The sequence below is a fragment of the Heterodontus francisci genome, chromosome 19 (assembly GCF_036365525.1).
Source record: "Heterodontus francisci isolate sHetFra1 chromosome 19, sHetFra1.hap1, whole genome shotgun sequence".
NCBI lineage: Eukaryota > Metazoa > Chordata > Chondrichthyes > Heterodontiformes > Heterodontidae > Heterodontus > Heterodontus francisci.
Window position 1 is genome coordinate 3423362 of NC_090389.1, and position 18193 is coordinate 3441554.

At 44.2% G+C, this 18193-nt stretch overlaps 2 protein-coding genes across 5 annotated transcripts in view; both read right to left on the reverse strand.

The window, feature by feature from the left end:
• LOC137379935 (uncharacterized) overlaps nucleotides 1–6800 on the reverse strand; it is an 82531-nt gene extending 75731 nt beyond the window's left edge. Inside the window, exons 1-5 of the mRNA XM_068051322.1 lie at nucleotides 6668–6800; nucleotides 5685–5754; nucleotides 5362–5591; nucleotides 4998–5273; nucleotides 4715–4922 (exon numbers count right to left, since the gene is read on the reverse strand). Coding sequence (XP_067907423.1) covers nucleotides 4715–4922; nucleotides 4998–5273; nucleotides 5362–5591; nucleotides 5685–5738 — 768 coding nt within the window. The 5' untranslated portion in view covers nucleotides 5739–5754; nucleotides 6668–6800. The remainder of the gene's footprint in view (nucleotides 1–4714; nucleotides 4923–4997; nucleotides 5274–5361; nucleotides 5592–5684; nucleotides 5755–6667) is intronic.
• The window catches only part of LOC137379934 (NCK-interacting protein with SH3 domain-like), a 423995-nt gene extending 406100 nt beyond the window's left edge, over nucleotides 1–17895 (reverse strand). For all 4 annotated transcript variants that reach the window (XM_068051320.1, XM_068051319.1, XM_068051318.1 and 1 more), the window contains exon 1: nucleotides 17643–17895. In XM_068051320.1, coding sequence (XP_067907421.1) covers nucleotides 17643–17813 — 171 coding nt within the window. In that variant the 5' untranslated portion in view covers nucleotides 17814–17895. The remainder of the gene's footprint in view (nucleotides 1–17642) is intronic.
• Nucleotides 17896–18193: the final 298 nt, after the last annotated feature.

Consider the following 18193-nt stretch of genomic DNA (forward strand, 5'->3'; position numbering starts at 1 on the left):
GCTAAGCCTGTTCCACTATTTAAATAGATAATGGCTGATCTATACCGCAACTTCATTTATCCATTTTAGCACCAGATCCATTGATACTCTTACTAAATAAAAATCTATCGATCTTGTCTTGAAAATCTGAATCGATGCAACATCTTTTTCAGGACGGTGGGATGGTTAAGAGGGGGGAAAGGTGCTTCAACTACCTTTTGAAATCCTTCCTGATTTGCTAACTGGCCTAACTCTAATTGCTGCAGTGCTTCTTCATGGCATAGCCCAACGATCTTCAGCTGCTTCAAATACCTTCCCTCACAAGGTCAGGAGTGGGATGCTCACGAATTATTGCAGTTTCATTTGTAATTTGTCAGATACTGAAGCAGTCCATGCCCGCATGCATCAAAACTTGGGCTGATAACTTGGTAAGTAACATTCGTACCACACAAATACCAGGCAATGACCATCTCCAACAAGAGAAAATCTAATAACCTCCCCTTGATATTCAATGGCACTACCATCGTCGATTCCCCTACCAACAGCCTGAGGGTCATCATCAACTGGAAACTTAACTGGACCAACCTCAAAGAGCAGGTCAGAGGTTCCCCTATCTAACACCACTGCTTAAGTACCTTCACCACTCAGACTGAAGTGGTTCAAGGCAGCTCACCACCACCTTCAGGAACAATTGGGGATGGGCAATGCTGCTGATACTATGACCCACATCCCATCAATGAATAAGAAATTTAAGATTGTGCCCCCACCAGGACAAAGTTATTGTGTATCTATCCTACCAAACATGTTTATTCGATAACCCTTCTACCTTCTAAACTCAAGGAAATACAGTTTATGTAACCCTTCCTTAGAATTTAACTCTTTAAGCACTGGTATCATTCTGGTGCATCTGCATTGTGCATATTCTGTACAACTCACAATGGGCAGCACAGTGGCTAGCACTGCAGCCTCACAGCTCCAGCGACCCGGGTTCGATTCAGGGTGCTGCCTGTGCGGAGTTTGCAAGTTCTCCCTGTGTCTGCGTGGGTTTTCACCGGGTGCTCCGGTTTCCACCCACATCCAAAAGACTGGCAGGTGATAGGTAAATTGGCCGTTGTAAATTGCCCCTAGTGTAGGTAGGTGATAGGGAATATGGGATTACTGTAGGGTTAGTATAAATGGGTGGTTCTTGGTCGGCACAGACTCGGTGGGCTGAAGGGCCTGTTTCAGTGCTGTATCTCTAAATAAATAAAATAAATAAATAAACTAAAGCATCGCTTACTCACTTTTGTATTTCAAATTGAAATAAAGGCCAAAATTTAATTAACCTTAACCACCTTTGCAACTGTGCATTGGTTTTTAGTGATTTGCGTGCACAGACACCAAAATAACTTTGTTCCTCTAGAGTTTCTAGTCTCCCCCCACTAAGTAAGTAGTCCAACTTGGCTTTCTCACAGCCTAAATGGTGACCTCACACTTCACAAGTTGAACTCCATCTGCTGAGTTTTGCCTTGTCATTTAGTCTGTCCATATCCCTTTGTAACTTTCTGCTCCCATCTGTAGAACCTGCTGTTCCTCCTAACTTAGTGTCACTTGCAAACTTGCATATACACTCTCCATTCCTTCATCCAAGTGATTGATGTACTCAGTAAGTAGCCAAGGCCCCAGTACAGATCCCATAAGAAAACCACTCCAATCAGATATCATTCCCTTTATCCCACACTTCATATTCCAGTTACCAAGTCATTCATAAGGTTACCTCCAATTCCAATACATTTTTGTTTTAGCCAACAGTGTCTTCTGAAAATCCTATTAAATTCGTTCCAGAAGTCCATATCAGTTAACATCCATAGATACTCCCCTATCCGCCAAGCAACTTACCTCAAAAAACTCAACTGGATTATCTCACTCCTTCCTCACAACATCCAACTGTATTTTCAACCAGCATTTGATTCATACCAGGACCAAAAAAAAAAATAGGAATTGGTGCTTAGCATCATTAAATCAAATATCCAGCTTGTACTCAAAGACTGAGTGGCCCCCAAAGCCCAGTGTCAGTTGCCTCTAAATAGCAGCAAATGGAACAAACAAGCAGATTCAGGGTCCACTGGAGGATGGGGATATGAAGTGCCAGAGCACTGAGTAAATTGGTTGTGAAAGGAAAGTGGTGTCAAGTACCAATGTAGTTGGTCTAATCAGACTTAAGAATATTCAGGTTGTCAAACAATGTCACCACTTTTGATATGAGAAAATACAAATATGAAGACAGGCTTGAAAAACCGGTTGTCTTTTTGTTAGAACTATGCATATTTTTAGGCAATATGATAGGTGTTTAAAATTAAGAATAAAACAGGGTAAATAGAAGACGATTTCCAGTAATTAAGGGGTCAAGAATGGGGGCCATAAATACAAGATTCAATGAAGAGTTATAGAACAGATAGCAGGAGAAACTTCTTCACACAGAGCTGTCAGGTATCCACTTCCAGGATTAGTGGTTGAGGCAGTAACTGTCAACATTCAAAGTAAGATTGGATAAAGAGGGGGGGGGGGGGGGTGAAGGGATGTGAACAAGGTGGGTAACTGACATTAAGACTACTTGCTCAAGTGGACGATAAATGCCAACACGGACTGGTTGAGCCGAATGATCTGCTGTTGTCTTGTAACTTCTATGTATTTCTTTATGTAACCACATGATTAGAACTTCAAGGTTAGCTTAGAACTGCAATGATGGGCAGAGCTAGGTGGATAAATAATCCCACAACCATCAAAGCTAATCTCATCTGGTACAAGCAAAGAATCCAAGACAAAGGATACGCACCACCAGATCATGCTCTGACATGACAATCCACTACTCTAAGCGCTTAAGCATTTGGTGGAACATTTGAATGTATAAGTTGTTGCAGACGAATAATAAAGATACAAAATTTCTGGATACTAACGGCAAAACAAAGATCTGAAAATATTAAACAGTAATAATTAACTAGAAAAATTGAAAGAAATGTGTTTCAGAGCAGGTTGTGCTGCAATTAACTTTTACACGAGGCAAATATTTACCCAGGCTGGGAAAAAAGAACTGGTGCTTCAAGGTGAGGCCATGCAGGAGCGAGAATGGTCACTTGGGGATGTTTCCAATGTTGTGATGGTAACCGTCTTAAAGAGAGATGGTCCTTTGTGCGATTTAGTTTTTCCAAAGAGTATGGGCCAGTGTCAGCCTGCTCCAATGGTGCTGAAGCATGCAATTTGAAGGAAGAAAGAAATGTTCGAACATATCAGGAAGAACGTCTTGTCTCAGCGATAAATTATGGAATGTTCTGCCAGGGAGAGGAGCAGAGGCAAAAACATTAGGATGGTTCACGATACAGTTGGATGTGGTGAGGGGTTAATGTAACAGAAGTATAGGAGTAAGATCAGGGTCAACAAGCCAACTGGCACTTGTTCCCCATCTTCATCTTGTGTACTCCTTTCAAGTTTAATGCTTTAACCATAAATTCCCTAGATGAAAAAGCTACTTAGTTCAGTTGGAACAAATTCAGACTTTTAAGTCCACACGCACACACGCATATATGTTTGACAATGAAGCCTGTAGATCCCTGTAAAACAAATTCACAACCTTATCCACAGTATCTAAAGGAAAGAGGTAATGAAAGAAACATAGGAAAATCAATTCAAACTGTGGCAGATGCCTGGTAACAAGTTCTCCAACTGCCACCCGCATGGAAAGAAGGAAAAAGCTATTGTAAAAGGTTATATGCACACAATTTTAAGGTGCATTTCAGTGAGAGAAATTATATAAACTTGCCAGATTTAATCTGATTTGACTGTTACTGGACGCAATATTCAAGTATTCAATGCAAGTGGTGATATTAAGATAATGTCTCAGCAATCTCACATACCTATATAACTGTTATAAATGGAGAGTATGGAGGCAACAGTGAGACAGACACAGTAGAGATGGGGAGGAGGGAGAGAGACAGCGCGTGCGCAGGAGCAAGAACATGGGGGAAAGGCGAGGGTTGGTGGCGGGTGGGTAGCGAGAGTGTATGGAAAAAAATAACAGGCAGTCAACAGCACAAGACACCAGCGACTGCTCCAGATAGTTGAAAAATTTAATTGTTTATTTAAAGCTATTAAAAGTATTAAAATAAAATGTGAGGCAGGAAATATTTCTTTCTAGTTTCCCTCTCCTTCAATTGATACCAAACATTATGGGAAACACACCATCTTGAATTTCACTAGCAAATACCAAAATCCATATTTAAATTGGGCCAGGAAGAATGCAGAGAATATGCTGAGAAAGCAATACACATCTACTGAACTTCATTGGAGTTCAGTTCAAATCTGTCTCATTAGTAACCCAAGTCTCTTTCATACAAGCAGCACAATTTCTGTAAGGAATCTAAACCAAATGGTTGATGTCTATCTAAAAGCTGTAGGTATGTTTTGCAGAAAATGTTATGGAGCATTAAAAACAAATAGGTCACAAATCTTCACTTTGCTCTACTTCCAAAAAACAATCCACATAATTCATCTAATTCATTGAATTTGGTTGAAATCCACAGACAGAATGACCTATGATGGAATCATAACAACGCACCCCTGTGAATTGCTCTCTTTGAAAGAAATACTTTTAGTGGCAAGAGCAGTGAGGTTTGTTGCTAGCTTTCTGCTGGATAGATACTCAATCGGCATCATAAATTCCCCACTCCCCCACCCCGTGTAGGTAAATTAAGAGTCTTACCTTTGCAAGAAATTTTGTGTACATCATCAGGTGCTTTTCAGTGGCAATATCTGAACTCTCATCAACAATCAGAGAATGAACCCTGGCTTGTTTTAATGCCATTAAGTTTTCTGCCTCAACAGGTTCATTAAGAGCTGCAACAAACTGCCAGCTATAATTTTTACTTCTGTGGCGTCTACCCAATGACACGCAATGGCTCTCTATTAACCTAAAATAAAAAGTGATTGTGAGAAAGAGATAGAAACAGCACAGAAAAAAAAGAATTTGTAGAAACAGTCTTTACCTGTGTAGGCTTTTAGCTTTGGAAATGGGTAATTGTTCCTTGATTAGCCAAAGAACATTTCTGAGGAGGTGAACAACGTCATCTTTTGTGTCACTGTTCAGAGCATCAGTAAACAATGCCTTCTCCCAGTTGGTTGCATTTAATGGGACCGACAGTGCCTGAAGGTGCTCCCTACTGGCCAGGTGGCGAAGCAAGTAATCTTTTTTCCACCCACCTTGCGGTTGAGACCTACCACTTGTCCACTCTGTGTCAGTAATGCTATTATCAACACAGACTCTAAAATAGAACACATCAAAAAAGTTTTTTTTGTGCATAATCTCAATAAATTTTCAACAATACCTGTTTGTTAAATAGTTATGCTTACTTGCAATAGCACTTGTTCTGCTGCTCATCATATAGAAAACAGAACAATCGTGGGTCCATTTGAATCCATGACTTGATCCCACAGTTACTTCCTTTACATTTTTTCATTACACCAAAATCAATGTCAGAGATTTCCTTTAGTTCATCATCAAAACAATTGGTATAATTATCAGCTCCTTTGTCATCATCTTCATCAATCTCATGGCCATTAGCACAATCCCCTTCAGCATTCTGCAAAGGAAAGATGAGGAAATTGCATTTCAAGTGATCATTTTTAAAACTAAATCATTAAAAACATTTTTTTTAAAAAATCAAAATTATTACCTCAGGTGATCTTGTAGTGTTACGGTGAAACAATTCTAAAATAGTGCGATGCATTGTATGTCCATCCAAACTGGAAAAATGTGAAACATGAAGTTAAAAATAAAATACGAAATGCTTAAATAAAAGAATGATAATTTTTAAATGTGTTTTTATCCTTTCTGCTTCTGTGAATAATAAAAGTTTTTAAATCATTTGAACTGTTTCATCTTCTGCCTTTTCCCTCAATATTTAAATATCTATGCGGATTCCTAAATTAGAGCACACCTTTTAGCATCGTCTTTACTATTGGTTCAATTCAAGATCAATCCTTGATTAGTTAAATTAGAAGTGTAATAACCTAAGTCACACTCATTCTAGGGAATCTGCTAATTTTGAACCATCCAAATAATGTCAACTTAGCCTGTGTTTTGGTAATTCTGAGACACCAGGGCTCTTCCGTACCACTGGAATTCATAGGATGGATTGCTATCAACGGCAAATATTGCAAAGATAGTAGAGTTAGTCATTGTGGAGACTAAGAAACTTATTCAGAAAACACAGCCCAATTCCTTAGACTCATAGACTTCTGTATAAACAAAATAGAAATAAAGACAAAAAAAATCTTTATCCAAACAACAACTAATTCTCCATTATTCAATCATACATGTCCAAACACACTAAAAAGCCTTCACAAATCAATGTTCAGTTTCGTCACAATGCTCCGCAGCCTTTGCACAGTAACATATTACTCCTTTGTGTACTCCATTACTGTTAATTAATTGCTGCCTGTCTCTACTATTGCCTTGCAATAATGAATTGTTTTGCGGAATTTCTCAAACATACATTTCCATCCTAAATGTCAAGCTCCGCAATGTTCACTAAAAACTCAAAAGTCGAAATTGAGTACTTCAAATTTTATGTCTCCTTCAAAGCCCCCTGTAAAAATTTTATTGAAAGGAATAAAAACACATTTAAAAACACGCTATATATTATTTTCCTCTTACCTTTCAAAACTTAACTTGCACCCTTTTAGCGTCACAACTGCACATCAAAACCAGCTGGTCCTTCCACAGCCTTGCTGAGTTCCTCCAAAGTTGCCCATCTTGTCAACGAATACATCTGTCGATTCTCAAATGCTTCAGCAGTCTTTTCCCCACTGCAGCCGCAAAGCTTCCTCAAGTCCCCAAGACCACCAAAAATGATTGAAAACTAAAGACCAGAGTTCCGGAGCCCTGATTGACTTACAGCTGACCGCAGGCTGCTTTTTAAAATAAAATACAAAGGGGGCAACTCTGTTTCAGTGCCAGTTAGCGGGCAGAAAAGAAAAGCAAGCAACGTGACCATGAAACAATTCTTTAGGAAATGCGCTTGTACTTGATAGTGGAAACACTGCCCTTGCCTACTCTGTAAATACCCCAGGAGGCCAAAATGCAAAATATCACCCTGACATGCACATTTCCCCCTTCGCCCCTTCCCTCCCCTCCCACAAACCCAAATGTATGTCCTCTACACGTACAGGAAATCTACAATACACTAACTCAAGGGCAATGTATGGCAACCTGCATTTAACCTTAACCAAGAGCTGTACTCACAAATGCATTTTGACTATGAAATGCTCTGTCACTATCAGTGTTTGTAAGACCATTTTACATTTGTGCTATATTCTGGAACATTAGTTGAGTCCAATTTAGACAAACTGCAGCACTGGTAACAAATTTTGTAAATTTTCAGAGACTTACAATTTTCATTCATGTAAAACCACCATCAGAAATGATTTTTTTTTTTAACAATCATTGTTAACTGAAATTTACCAGCAAAAGCTTTCAAAAATGTTTTCCATTTTCTACATTACATTTTCCTACTAATTTTTCTCCCCAACATTTAAGGTACTTCAATACCAACCCAAAATTTTCAAGTCCCAAATAATAGAACAAATACTTGATTTTGTCAGATTTACAGTGATAAATGGGCAATTTACATGCAATTTAAATATTTATGTTACACAACATAAAGAAATTACCAGAGTGAAAATGACTTAAAAACACAATATTGTTTGGCAATAAGTGCCACAAACAAATGCAGCCTACAATGAAACAAAAATATTCAATGGTAATCTAATGCTGATTAGAAAAATTGCCCTTCACAGCTTGTTCAACCAAGGCTGGAAATTACTACTGCCCAAATGTATAGATTCGAACTGGTTTATTTTTTATTCCTCATTTTGTTTCTACAAAACTCAACTACCACACAACCCACCCTGAACAATCCCAGTGGCCACCATGTACCCACGTTTCAACAGAGGGCGATTAGTAGATAGATTTATTCCGATTTTAAATTTTCAAAATGCGCTGTACCAGCTGATAAGCTTTGATGCCATTCTGAAAGACAAGGAAATGAACAGAATTCGAATAAGGTGAGAATTAAATTCTCACCACAGGAGTAAAAATCAGAGGTAGATCAGAACAAAGGTGCATATACGGCTCTCCCACATTCAGATTTGATGTCAAGTGTAGATTACATCAACCTGAGTTCTGTAATACAGAAAAGTGACCACTGAATACAGCTATGAGTGGAATTGCACAGGAGTTTTTTGATACATAGAATCTCTGGGTATATGGAGCGTAAGTGGGTAAATGGAGTTGAACTACAGATCAGCCATGACTGAATACAATGGAGGAATTGTCTTGATGGGCTGAATGGCCTACTCATTTTCCTAGGTACAAAAATAAATCAATTATTTTTCAGGGGCAGAGAATAGAAGCAAGTGCCTGAAGAGATACAGGAGGGAGACACAACTACCAGCCCCGTGGGCTACAAAAATCAAACTGGAATTCACTATTAAATTAGAATTTGCCGCTAAAACTTAACTCAAATGTTGCTGAGGTTTAAATACAAGCAATACCAATATCTGCCATAGCAACTGTAAATTTTAAAATTCACTTCTAGCATTGCTTTTATTTCTTAACTTGTTTTCCCTCAGGCGAGTGGCTTTTCGTCTACTTCTAGTCTACATCAGCTTACTGAGCGTAATACACAGAAATGGCTGTCGAGCATAGCCTCAAGGAATCAGTTCCCACAGCAGAATTAGAATACAATCATTTGAATCCACTGTCAGATCAAAGAACCACTATTTTCTCGGTCTATAAAGCCAATGGTATGCTGTGAGTCAGATAATGGCAATAGAGCAATGTGCCTGGCAAATTCCCAAATATAAACATTTTTTTTTTTTAAACGTTAAATCAAATAACATCCTTCCTATTGTATCGACAAACCATCTTTTTCCCGTTTTCAATACAAAGCTCTTTGGGATAATCTGAGACATGCAACAAGAGGCTACATAAACGCAAGTTCTTTCTTCACAGAATAATTCCTGAGAAATGTAGTTTATTGTGCAAGGGTGCAGATTGTTAGAACTCACTGTCCTTGGCCTATGCAATCGTTGATGGAATAAAAAAATACTTCTGCTCACAAAAAAGTCTTTAAAAATTAGAGTACGCTTTCTTGATACAAGATAAGACAAGGCTTCAACCTCAACTGTTAAGTTTATTGACATAGATGCTAAATTTCACCTTTATCACTATATAAAGAACAAGAGTTATACTCTATAAGCCAAATACAACTGCCTTTCTCTTCATCTCACAGAGCAAAAGATAGTTTGCTTTTACCAGTTAAAGTGGACTGCAATTCTGACGACTGCTCACTAGCACTGCCAACACAACTTACTTACATTCTCATCAAAATGATTTTCTCTTCTCTCAACAATTCTCTTCTGCCCTGAACGTATTAACTTCTTGATGGGTTGCAGTTCTACAGGTGTAGAGAATCCTGCCACATCTTGCCCAAGTAGTCAGCATTCAGGTGAGCTTCAAGTCAGTGAGTTTTGGTGTAGTCTTTGATTTTAGCAGGCATCGGACGAGTATTATCTGGTTACACTCAACATCCACACACATTGCAATTGGCGTCATTTGATATCGATCAGAATAGTCCCTCCCTCCTTAACCCAGGGACATCAAGGGCAATTGTAGGGCCTTTAGTGTTGCCACAGCTGCGATCAAATCACTAAACCCAGACTAGGATCTGGGGTCTATACGCCTCAGCTACCTCATGGACGCTTTTGAAACATTTGATAGACCAACATCTGGTAAAAATCAAGAACGGCAAAGAAAGTAATACAGCACTGAATACAGATATGACCCAAGTGCAAGGACCTTTCAATTTCAAGAGAAAAGAGAAAACCTCCAGAAACAAATCCTAATTGTAGCAGCAAGTTTGGGTGAGCAAAGCTAGTGTTCCCAAAAAAAATGCGCAAGAACTAAAATATGGGATTTAAAAATCCTGTTTTTACGAAAACAATCTCCATGCACTGCTTTCCCTGTTTTACAATTAATGTCAGCATGCTGAGTCCCAAAATGCAATATGTAAACCAAAGCTCTGATGAGCAGCACTAGTTTATAAGACAGAAAATTTAAAACTTAATCCAATGGCACATCCTTACATGTGCATTTTCAATGGCAAGCAGCTTTCTACAATGCAAAATACACAAAGCAATTTTGACAACAAAGATGTGAATCCCCGATCCAACAGGTTTCTAACCTGCTCCCAAACTTGCAGTACTGTTTCTGCACGCGAGGTTCTCCCGTCCATGATGCAGCCAATTGTTCCATTAGCACTGCCCATGTAGCGGCACATAAGGAAATGGACAAAATAGCTATGATATAGGACAAACATCTAAAGAAATGCATCACAATATGACAGGACCCACAGATAATGAGTATCATCCCCCTCGAACAGTTCTTTGCAAACTACACAGTAACACAAGTTATTCTTAGTTTCTCCAGATACAATAGGAAGATCACTCCTCCCGACAGATACATGGGATTTAGATAGCATATATCCAACAACTTGCCCTACACTCAAACAGGCATTGTTCACCTCTTTCCATGGTTACTATTAGAAAGTGAATTCACTGACATTCATTCCTCCATTTTCAGTTTTAAAAGGTGGAAGCATACACTAGTGACCTCTCCATCACAGCAATTTGATTATCCCCATCACCTCATTCTTTAGTCATAGGCAAAGCATGCGACCATTATATTGAATAGTTGGCATAAGCGAGAAAGGTTTTAAATGTCATTCACTCTGTGCTTGGACAGCAGGGAAAAAGGATTTGTTTTCTGAACACTTGTACTTTCTCTTATAACTGATAATTGCATTGAAACTAAAATACACAAATTTATTCAAGCAAAAGTTACATCATGAAGCATGGCAGACACTTTTACCCTCTTTCATCCATCCCCAATCACTGGAATCTTCTAAACACTTCCTTCATGCTATGGAAAACAACAAAATTGTTTTTAATTGCCATTGCACTGCATGGCAAAGGCAAATATGTTTGTCAAAGAACCAATTCTTTATCACATCCTTAATACTTAATCTCCACCATGCTCTAAACTTATTTCTAGATTTTTTTTTTAAACTGACCTGAATAACAATAACAGAATGAATAGTACACTGCCAATGACAGGACATCTCTACAGTTCTTGCTCTTGCAAGTCAAGACCCTTACAACTCACTTGTGCCGATGGCATCAATGAATTACAGGTCTTTCATGCTCGCCAACGAAACCTGGAAACTGCCAAAGCTCCTGAATTTTGTGTGATGCTCAAAGGTCGTGTCCCTGCAGCAGCCGTGATATGGCCTGTCAAAACTACACAGTCCCTCACTTCTAGGAAATATTTACCAATGTCAATTTAAAGCAACTTTTTAAATCTGCTTGAAGTTGGAAGTGGAAAAATATCCAACAAAAATAAAAGATGAAGATATGTAGATGGAAAATGGCACTCTCATTTAAAAAAAAGTTAAATAAAGGACGTTTTAACAAATTACCAGATGCCCACAGAACAAAACTAGAATACTGACAAAATAAATCAATTCAAAACATGCAATAATAGCCAATACGCTGGTAAAATACATGTGACATGCACACATTTAACATTAAAGCAGGGGTTAAAATTCACAATTGCCTGGTAACCCCAGGTAATAATATGTTAGTTACATTACTTTTTATTTTTAAAAAGCCAAGCCAGCAATTATTTGATAGAAATTACTGTGGCAGCTAGCTATCCCATCTGTAGATGGGGGAAATTGTGCCATTCAGTAAGAGGAATAAACTCATTCAAGATCTTGTATCTCAAGATGGAGGAATTCTCCTTTTTGGATTAACAAATATCATGAGCTGGCTGACTGGCTACCTTTATTAAAAAACACATCTCTCACCCCCACTTTAAAGTTTCAACCATTACATACTTTGAATTTTTGGTCAAAATTTAAAGTCACTACCATCTGGATTTTTTTTTCATTCTAAGAGAGTGAACAATGTTGGCACTATTTACTGGCATCAAAACATTTGACAGAAGTGAGATAACCATACATGTGAATAATCTTAACAGCACCCAGCAGGCCCTATGATGTGCATTAAGGACTTGAATTGTAAAAGTGTGTGAAGATTGAAGGGGTCGTTCACTCCCATAGAATAATGCAGCATACCTCACCAGTGACCCCAGAGTTCCAGGCATACGCGCTCACTCGTGCAAAGGACCACCATAACTCACTTGCGCTCACCGCATTTGAGAGTTATGGCCAACTCACTGTCACCAGTGAGATATCCTCAATGAAATACGAGATTACTGCAGATGTCATACAGAACAGGAAATCCCAATCAATTTGTACCATTAATTCCATAGACTTTACACTGAGCTTTCAAGTGGACAACCAATTTCCTTTGTATGTTTAAAAAATTCAGCATTTGATGATTTCTTAACCAAGCTAATCTGAATATTTATGTACCTTTACTATTCAAGACAACACAACCACAAGATCTTTGCATAAAGCTCTAGCGAGTGACATTTGTACAGAAAAATGTCGGCCAGACATTGCAAATGGAATCAAATTAAAACTTTTAAATAAACAAAATTTGAAAAATGTCAGGAGAAACTGCATTTTGTTTTGAAAGCCAGCAACTACTGAAGCAAGAATATTAACTTGCAAGATGCGGGTAAAAACCGAAAAAACACAAAACATGCTGAACATGCTATTTCCAGCTTCAACTGATTTGTATGGATTGGCAGAACACAACGGTTCTATGCTAGGATAGATGGGGTTGATTCAAGCACATAGTGTTAACAGAGTGCTGTCATTAGCTGGAGCTCCACCATTCCAGAACAGAAGCTGAATTTTCAGAAACTTGCAGCCATTACTAAACAGTGAATGCTCGCATTAAAGAACCCTTGCGGTGCCACATTGTAAATTTAGCCATCAATCTTTTAGTACAGGTCATCAACTGGAACAAATGTCCAATAAGCAGCTAATCAATTAGATCTTTGACAATGAACTAGGGATTGTCTTTAATTTCACTCTCCTTACAGTCGCACTAACTGCATCAGTGTCAAAAGCCACGACAGCAGTGATGTAATTGAATCAGGGTCAATGAGGTCACAGGAAAAAAAATCCTATATAGTATATGTTGCCCACTTTCACTTCTAATGCTATAGTGAGCTGCTGTTAGGATATCACACCGGTGACAGTACATAAAATGCTTTTCTTTCACATCAGTGTGAGTACCATAAATCACAAGTACTGCAAGCACAAGTGAGTTCTGGATAAAACATTTCACAAATGAAAAACAATATGGTTAATAGCAACGTCATTTCTGGCACTGTAGTGAAATACTGAGCACAAGATATTGATTGGACACCCACATGCTTTTTCAATTGGCAGATGTGAGCAGACTGTATTTAAGTTGTGAACACCACAAGTCGTGATCAAAGTTTTTGAACAGTGCACAGTTGCTGCAAATCCAATGGTAAATGGACAGTTTTGTGCTAGTGGATGTCTTAAACTCAACTGTATTGATTCTGTGATGTACTATTTAAGATCTAAACGGAGCATTAAGTATGACTCCCACGTGCCTATCATCATTGTTCATTCTCTCAACACGACTCAATTACACTGCTCACAGAATCACATGTAAAAGTCAAAACCAATGTCACAAATAGAACATTTCAGACGGCATCAGAACACAAAGTGTAATAATTAATGGAAATGTTCAAAACTCTGCTTACAGAAAATGAACAGTATCCTTGATAGCTGACAGTTTTCCCAGCTTTCTTTCATTGGTGTGAAAGGTAAGTATAACTCATTGCATGTGTGGACTCCTGATTTACTGCTCTTTCACACTAATCAAAGAATTTAGGATCAGCATCATTGACAAGTTATCCAGCTGGGTTCAAGGTGTCCAGTGAGCAGGTAGCTGTGCAGGAACCACACACATTAACAACTGGACCAAGAGCATACAAGTCCTGTCGTAGCAGCATGCACCCAACCCCAGGGAATGCTTTCACACACCCCAGGCGTCAAGTGCCTGGCCAAAAGCAGTGCCCAGACACGTGCCACCCCCTACCCCGGGCAATACCCACATACACACCCATATGGGGCAAGTGCCTAGCCCTCGAAAACATCCACACACACACCCCCAGGGGGCATGTGCCTGGCCCTGGGCAATGTCCACACACACACAAAGAGGCAAGTGCCTAGCCTAGGCAATACCCAGACACACCCCCAGGTGGTGTGCCTGGCCATGGGCAGTACCCACACACATCCCCCAGGGGGCAAGTGCCTGGTCCTAGGAAATGCCCACACACAGCCCCAGAGGGCAAGTGCCTGGCAATGGTCAATACCCACACACATCAGGGGCAAGTGCCTGGCCCTGGGCAATGCCCACACACCAAATGGGGGAAGTGTCTGGCCCAGCAATGCCCACACACACCCAGGGGACAGTGCCTAGCCCTGGGCAATGTCCACACACATACAAGGAGAAAGTGCCTAGCCTGGGTAATACCCAGACACACCCCCAGGTGGTGTGCCTGGCCATGTGCAGTAACCACACACATACCCCAGGGGGCAAGTGCCTGGCCCTGGGCAATGTCCACACACATACAAGGAGAAAGTGCCTAGCCTGGGCAATACCCAGACACACCCCCAGGTGGTGTGCCTGGCCATGTGCAGTAACCACACACATACCCCAGGGGGCAAGTGCCTGGCCCAGCAATGCCCACACATCCCAGGGGGCAAGTCTGTGGCCCTGGGCAATGCCCACACACACACCAGGGGATAAGTGCCTGGCCCTGGGCAACACCCATAAACACCAGGGGGCAAGTGCCTGGCCCGAGGAAATGCCCAGACACAAAACCAGGTGGCACGTGCCAGGCCCTGGGCAATGCCCACACACACACCAGGGGATATGTGCCTGGCCCTGGGCAATACCCATACACACCAGGGGGCAAGTGCCAGGCCCTGGGCAATGCACAGACACACACCAGGGGGCAAGTGCCTGGCCCTGGGCAATGCCCACACACACACCAGGGGGCAAGTGCCTGGTCCTGGGCAATGCCCACTCACCAGGGGTCAAGTGCCTGGTCCTGGGCAATGCCCACACACACACCAGGGGGCAAGTGCCTGGCCCTGGGCAATTCCCACACACACACCAGGGGGCAAGTGCCTGGCCCTGGGCAATGCCCACACACACACCAGGGGGCAAGTGCCTGGCCCTGGGCAATGCCCACACACACACCAGGGGGCAAGTGCCTGGCCCTGGGCAATGCCCACACACACACCAGGGGGCAAGTGCCTGGCCCTGGGCAATGCCCGCACACTCCAGGGGGCAAGTGCTTGGCCCTGGGCAATGCCCACACACACACCAGGAGGCAAGTGCCTGGCCCTGGGCAATGCCCACACACACACACCAGGGGGCAAGGGCCTGGCCGTGGGCAATGCCCACACACACACACCAGGGGGCAAGTGCCTGGCCCGAGGAAATGCCCAGACACAAAACCAGGTGGCAAGTGCCAGGCCCTGGGCAATGCCCACACACACACCAGGGGATATGTGCCTGGCCCTGGGCAATACCCATACACACCAGGGGGCAAGTGCCTGGGGCAAGTGCCTGGCCCTGGGCAATGCACAGACACACACCAGGGGGCAAGTGCCTGGCCCTGGGCAATGCCCACACACACACCAGGGGGCAAGTGCCTGGTCCTGGGCAATGCCCACTCACACCAGGGGTCAAGCGCCTGGTCCTGGGCAATGCCCACACACACACCAGGGGGCAAGTGCCTGGCCCTGGGCAATTCCCACACACACACCAGGGGGCAAGTGCCTGGCCCTGGGCAATGCCCACACACACCAGGGGGCAAGTGCCTGGCCCTGGGCAATGCCCACACACACACCAGGGGGCAAGTGCCTGGCCCTGGGCAATGCCCACACACACACCAGGGGGCAAGTGCCTGGCCCTGGGCAATGCCCACACACACACCAGGGGGCAAGTGCCTGGCCCTGGGCAATGCCCACACACACACCAGGGGGCAAGTGCCTGGCCCTGGGCAATGCCCACACACACACCAGGGGGCAAGTGCCTGGCCCTGGGCAATGCCCACACACACTCCAGGGGGCAAGTGCTTGGCCCTGGGCAATGCCCACACACACTCCAGGGGGCAAGTGCCTGGCCCTGGGCAATGCCCACACACACACACCAGGGGGCAAGGGCCTGGCCGTGGGCAATGCCCACACACACACACCAGGGGGCAAGTGCCTGGCCATGGGCAATGCCCACACACACACCAAGGGGCAAGCACCTGGCCCTGGGCAATGCCCACACACACACCAGGGGGCAAGTGCCCAACCCTAGGCAATGCCCACACACAGACACCAGTGGGCAAGTGCCTGGTCCTGGGCAATGCCCACACACACACCAGGGGGCAAGTGCCTGGCCCTGGGCAATGCCCACACACACACCAGGGGGCAAGTGCCTGGCCCTGGGCAATGCCCACACACACACCAGGGGGCAAGTGCCTAGCCCTGGGCAATGCCCACACACACTCCAGGGGGCAAGTGCTTGGCCCTGGGCAATGCCCACACACACTCCAGGGGGCAAGTGCCTGGCCCTGGGCAATGCCCACACACACACACCAGGGGGCAAGGGCCTGGCCGTGGGCAATGCCCACACACACACACCAGGGGGCAAGTGCCTGGCCATGGGCAATGCCCACACACACACCAAGGGGCAAGCACCTGGCCCTGGGCAATGCCCACACACACACCAGGGGGCAAGTGCCCAACCCTAGGCAATGCCCACACACAGACACCAGTGGGCAAGTGCCTGGTCCTGGGCAATGCCCACACACACACCAGGGGGCAAGTGCCTGGCCCTGGGCAATTCCCACACACACACACCAGGGGGCAAGTGCCTGGCCCTGGGCAATGCCCATACACTAAGGGGCAAGTGCCTGGCCCTGGGCAATGCCCACACACACACCAGGGGGCAAGTGCCTGGCCCTGGGCAATGCCCACACACACAACCAGGGGCCAAGTGCCTGGCCCTGGGCAATACCCATACACTAAGGGGCAAGTGCCTGGCCCTGGGCAATGCCCACACACACAACCAGGGGGCAAGTGCCTGGCCCTGGGCAATACCCATACACTAAGGGGCAAGTGCCTGGCCCTGGGCAATGCCCACACACACAACCAGGGGGCAAGTGCCTGGCCCTGGGCAATACCCATACACTAAGGGGCAAGTGCCTGGCCCTGGGCAATGCCCACACACACACCAGGGGGCAAGTGCCTGGCCCTGGGAAAGGCCCTCCCCGGCTAACACCTGTGCAGCCCCCATCCGCCGGGTAGAATGGTGAAGCTGCAGGACTGCCACTGACAGACACCTTAAACTTGGCCGGCCCCCCCGAAGCGCCCTGGTGAGAAGCCGCCTCTCCAGCCCGGCCCTTGCTGTAATGTGGGGGCGGCAAAGGCCGCACCTGCTGCGCTCCGCTGAATACTAATAGCGGTGTGCCGGCCGAGCCGAGCCGAGCCGGGCCTGCCTTCCCCCGGCCCCGGCCCCGGCCCACCTCCCCTAGCCCAGCCCCCGCTCCTCACCTCGTCCTTGTGGATGTAGGAGGCGGGGATGTAGCCCACCTCCCCGGTGCTGCTCTTGGACGCCAGCCACCAGTGCTGGTTACTCCGCTCCAGGATGACGAAGCTCTCGCCGGCTGTGAAGTGCAGCGAGTGCGGCTCTGCCGAATGGAAGGTGTAGAGAGCCCGGTACATCGCGATGGCTGCGGCGGGGCTTCGGGACACGGGGGCTTGGAGGTGGCTCGCGCTCGGGCTCCAGCTGCGCGCGCAGCTCCCAGCGCCGGTAAACACTGCGGCTCCGACGTCCTCCCTGCGTCAACGCATCATCACCGCCGCTCAACGTCTTAAAGGGGCAGTCCCGTTTGCAGCTCTCACTGGTCCCGGCAGAGCTCAGTCGAAGACCATTCAGCCCTTCAAACCTGCTTCTGTTATTCTGTTATGTCATGGCTGATCTGTACCATAAATTCCGTCTCCCTACCTTGGTTCCATAACCCATAATACCCTTAGCAAAGAAAAATCTATCCACCTCAGTTATAAAATCTCCTTATATATCTAAAAATATAATATATAAAATC